The sequence below is a fragment of the Montipora foliosa genome, chromosome 14 (genome assembly GCF_036669935.1).
Source record: "Montipora foliosa isolate CH-2021 chromosome 14, ASM3666993v2, whole genome shotgun sequence".
In the NCBI taxonomy this organism is placed as follows: domain Eukaryota; kingdom Metazoa; phylum Cnidaria; class Anthozoa; order Scleractinia; family Acroporidae; genus Montipora; species Montipora foliosa.
Genome location: NC_090882.1, coordinates 16,473,133 through 16,478,132, shown reverse-complemented (window position 1 = coordinate 16,478,132; position 5,000 = coordinate 16,473,133). Strand labels below are relative to the sequence as shown.

General features: G+C 35.5%; 1 protein-coding gene across 1 annotated transcript in view; it reads left to right on the top strand.

The window, feature by feature from the left end:
- LOC137985671 (prolyl endopeptidase FAP-like) overlaps window positions 1-5,000 on the top strand; it is a 33,229-nt gene that overhangs the window by 20,885 nt on the left and 7,344 nt on the right. The window contains exons 12-18 of the mRNA XM_068833331.1: window positions 1-18; window positions 735-782; window positions 1,169-1,227; window positions 1,874-1,945; window positions 2,591-2,638; window positions 3,635-3,730; window positions 3,856-3,925. The exon at window positions 1-18 is cut by the window's left edge and continues 65 nt beyond it. Of these exons, the coding sequence (XP_068689432.1) occupies window positions 1-18; window positions 735-782; window positions 1,169-1,227; window positions 1,874-1,945; window positions 2,591-2,638; window positions 3,635-3,730; window positions 3,856-3,925 (411 nt within the window). The remainder of the gene's footprint in view (window positions 19-734; window positions 783-1,168; window positions 1,228-1,873; window positions 1,946-2,590; window positions 2,639-3,634; window positions 3,731-3,855; window positions 3,926-5,000) is intronic.

The window sequence follows — 5,000 nt, the reverse complement described above, 5'->3', positions numbered from 1 at the left end:
TGACACCTTTGAAATAGTGTAAGACTTTTAAAACCATTAAAGTGCCCCATGACCAGTTGACCAAAAAATCAATTCTTATTTTTCTTTGGATTTCAAAACTATGTTAACTATAAACATTAAGCGACCACAGTTTTGAGGGTTGATTTCAAAAAGACACCTGCTTATTTTAATTGGAATTTTCCTATTTAATGGTCCACCATTACTAACTTTAAGTTCTTGAGAGAGCTGGATCGAGGAGAAAATGACGTCAAAGGCTCACTAGTTTACAACTGCAATGCATGTGTATGCCATAGAATTAATATGCAGCACAGGAGTTTTGAGATTTCAGACTTGTGAACTTGCTTTTTGCATAATTTTATATAATAAGCTGCATTCCAAAAAAAATTAAGCTGGTGAGCCTTTGACGTCACTTTTCCCTGGATCCAACCCTCGGAGGTCCATTCCGTCAGTTTTGAATGTGGGTAATGGTAGACTGTGAAATCCAAAACTCGAAGTACATGGCCTTTAATTTGGATAAAAATCAAAGCTCAAAATTTTGCCAGTCAAGTGTTAAGCAAACACACTTTCAAAATCTGAAGAAAAAAGGATGTCATTTTTTTTTTAAATATCACAGGCTGGGGCACTTTAAAAGGTTAAACGCTGTTTGTAGAGTACTTAATGTTGCTTAAAATTGTGGATTTTTCTTAAGCAACATATTCATAAAATTAATTGCATGGTATTTATTTCCATTTCAGATACTTCAAAGCAACAAAGGAGTCACCTACGCAATCTCATGTTTACAGGTGTAGTCCCAATTTAGCCATTTCCCCTGTGAAGGCTTAGCTTGTTCACACTAAAACAGACCTACATATGCCATACTCATTCATTATAACTTGATGTTTAATTCCCTGTGGTTGAATCTGTCAGTTGGTTTGCATCCCTTATTAGAAAGGAACAAATTTATATCTTATATTTATATTCTATATAATTTGAATCACTTTTTGATCAGAAATGAGTATTATTGGATTTATCAACTGAAGGTTAAGTAAATTAAATGGAAATGTGTTGTGAGGTTTTTAAGTGTGTATCATTGATCGTTGAAGCTTATCTTGGCTTGGAATGTTTAACAAAAAACTTGTATCAGACTGCAGACTAACACATTGGTTTTTGTGATTTTTGGTTGTTTTAGTGTCAATGTAAAAACAAAACAACTTCACTGCTGGACTTGTAACCTACCAACGCTAATTCGTGAGTGCATTTTCTGTCATAATTTAAAAATATTTTGTGATGTACAAGGTCACTAACCAGGGGCTCGTTTCTCGAAAGTCCCAGAATTTTACCAGCCATTTTCCGGTGTCACAATTTCCTTTGTATCTCGATCAAAAACGGAGAGTTTAAGTGGTCAAACTTCACAGTTCTGTTTCTTTTTGTTACCTTAAAAACAGTTTATAAGATCGGCTTTCCAAAACAAGTGGTTGGCAGTTTCACAAATGGCTTTCTGGGCCCGAAATGTTTTCGGGACTTCCGAGAAACAGGCCATAGGAGATTAAACATGTTTTTTGTCTTTCTTCCAGTGAAACTTGCAATCCCTGTCAATCACCATTAGACTTTTTAAATGAAAGGCCCTCTGGCCTTGTTCTCCTTCTTTGTGGGGAAGGGATGGGTGTAATGTTCCAAGACAACATGCAGAAAATAACATACAAAAACAAGTAGCTATAATTATATTAAATATTAGCAAGCAAACAAATTCTCGCATCTGTGGTCATTGCTCAAGCAACCTTAAGATTGCTTTGTTAGGTGGTCATCTTGCGTCTATAATGGTTGACTTGCAACTGATAGTCATTTTGCTTTAAGTATGGATTGACAATGTTAAAGTTAACTGATTCCTTTTCAGCTGGGAACAAGTGTTCTTATTATGAAGCAAGTTTCAGTTTGAAGGCAAGCTGGTACTTATTGTCGTGTAGAGGTGAGATCCTTTTCAACATCATAACTTTGTAGTCTTGTGAGAATATTGAATTATTAAATTTCCATGTTTAAGTAAATTTAAAGTATTGCTTCTACCAACTGTTTGATCTTGTCAAAGATAATGGATTTCCATAGAAATACATGTTTGGCTCTTAAAGAAGCGTTGTTTGATCTTTGAAACACACCTTGAAAGGTCAATATACACTTAATTGAATGATTTAATGGATAATATGCGCAGATAATTTGCCAGTTTTGTAGTGTTTTTCAGAGCAACAAGCAAAATGTCCATGCTTATTATGTGTTAAACCTTTCAATAAGGGATTATTATTCCACTAGTATGCCATTTTTTAGTATTTTGGCTTCCTCCTGCATTGACTGAGAATCATATAGAGTGCGTCATAAGGTGCGTGTGAATGACGAAAACAACACAGACGAAACTATTCAATGTCCCATTTGATAAACTAAGTGACGAGTGACAAGCCATATGACAATCTAAATTCTCGGGCTTTGCATCACATTGAAAACAATAATTTATTTCTTTGATTGAAAAACTCCATACTTTCCCTGTTCTAAACCGGTCAAACCAGGACACTATGTGTACAGTATATTACCATCTCATCTCTGTTTTATTTGTTCCCTTGCTTAGGGCCAGGAATACCTGAAATAACCCTACGTAGTACAAAGGTTGACAAAGGTAGCAAACATTTGACAGAGGTCATTTACTTTTTTTTAATTCAACCATTGACAATTGTAATAATTGGCATTAGTTAGGTCCCTCAGGTTGGAATCCTTCAACAGCTGTTCCTATGTTAAGTTAGTTATTGAAAGAAGAATTTTCACTGCAGCGCATTATTTCAAAACTATTTATTATCCTTGCAAATTTCACCAAACATTTCATCACAAAATAAAAAAATGTGTATTTGTGTATATATATATATATATATAAATCTTTGAAAAAGCTTATTTCTCAAAGATAAAGCTTAAATCGGTTAAAAAAATACCATGGTAATGTTCTTATAAAGGTCAGCCACTTGGACGTTAAGATTTAAGACAACTACCGAGCAAACGAGCCACCTCAACAAATTCAACTTTAAACCACTCGTGCCTGGAGCTTCGCGCATTGCGCATATCTCGTGTAACTTGAAGTTCGCGAAGATTGATGAGATCACCACTAAAAACAAGGAAAGAAAAAAAACAGCTCTGTGCGAACGAAAAAAAAGTTCACTAAGCGCGTCGAACCATCACCTTGCGAATTGTTTATCTTTTGCTCTAATCGATTGCGCTACCGATGTAGTGACTTGCTGCACTCACGTATATATTGAACAATAAAAGGTAAGTGTCGCTTCGCTGATTCCATTGTTTTCAAACGCGAAGCCGATAGTGTTTTTGCATAGCTTATTTCTCAAAAATAAAGCTCACATCGGTAAAAAAAATACCAGGGCAATGTTCTTAAGTTCATTTCCAGTCAACTTGCAAAATTTGGGCTAGTTTTGAGTAAAACTGAAAATCGACCGAAATTGTCACTTACTAGGTTTTTGCATCCAGCCCTTCAATTATCAGTGACATGACAGAACTTTCTGCCTGTAAGGAATGTTTATAAATCCCGTCTTCATGTACATGACATGTGTGTTGTACTGTACATAGATGTTACTCATGATTAATAATTGCTTTTGTCTTGATTGAATCCTAGTAATTCCAATTGAGAACAACAAAGATCTGAGGGACAGATTGAAGGAGGTGGCTCTACCAGTAGTGGAGAATTACACGGTTACTGCTGGTAGTTACGGTGAGTGCGCAAAATTTGTGTTTTTCTTCGGATGCTTTTTCTTCATTTTTTGTTTGTTGAAAATATAGAATGATATACACTGAATGAGTCATCATGTGTAAGATATTTTATTCCTTTAATTTTAGATCTCCATGTGAAGGAGTACCGTCCTCCTGACTTTGATATTAACAAGAAATATGCAGTTTTGTTTTCAGTGTAAGTGCATCACAATCTGTCTTTCAATGCAACTGCTAAACCTAAGTCATATAAGATATTTCTTTGTGGCGATCGAAGGTGACTACGTAAAGTTCTGATCGTAACGACCCCCCGAAATTAACGTCAATTTTTTGTGGCCACTAGTAAATCCTGAAAGTAGCGACTTCCCCCCCCCCCCCCAAAAGTAACGACCTCCCGAAAGTAGCAACCTTCCCCCCCGCCCCCCGAAAGTAGACCAAGTTTTTTAAATGGTATGCTGTCAATCAATAGTCAAAATTTTAATGAACAATAAATGTTCGTGCAGTTTAATTTACAACAAGGGGAGGCTTTATGCCACCATTCGTCCTTGACATCAGTTCACTGATGTAGCAATGAAAGAACTACCGTAAACCTGTATATATAATTTCGTATGAATAACAGGAACGTTTCTTCAAATTGAAATTGAAAACTATGTAGTTTTCTATATACGGTTTTTTGCTGTATCTATCATTGTTATCTTCTTTTTATGAAACACAATCTATAGATATGGAATGCAAATAAAATTTTGTTCTTTTTTAAATTTATGTTCATTTGTTATTTCGGAAAAAAGGCTCGCGCCAGCTCTATTGTAAACGATTTGTGTTCCCCGAAAGTAGCGACCCCCAAAGGCTTCTAATTCCGAAAGTAACTAGGGTCGCTATTATCGGAACTCTACGGTATATACATGTTGACATTGAGTAACGTTTTTCGCTCAATAACTGTACCTCGTAGGTTAAGTGTGTTGGCTGGCTGATGCATTGGTCGTGAATCAGCCGACGTGTTGGTGATCTCTCAGTCACATGTCCAACGTGTTGACAGACACATTGACCAACTCATTGTTTGGATTGAATCAATTACAATACCCATTTCATCAGTGTGATCATTGTGATTGTCTTTAATTGTCCAACTGTTTTTGTCATTGTGATAGTCAGAATATCATCATCACTTTTTGTCACCAAAACATTGACTTTCATCTCTTTAATATTTATGCATCATTTATTATTGGTTTTACTAAGTTGCAAAAGTAATTTGATTTATTTCAATTTTGATTTGATTG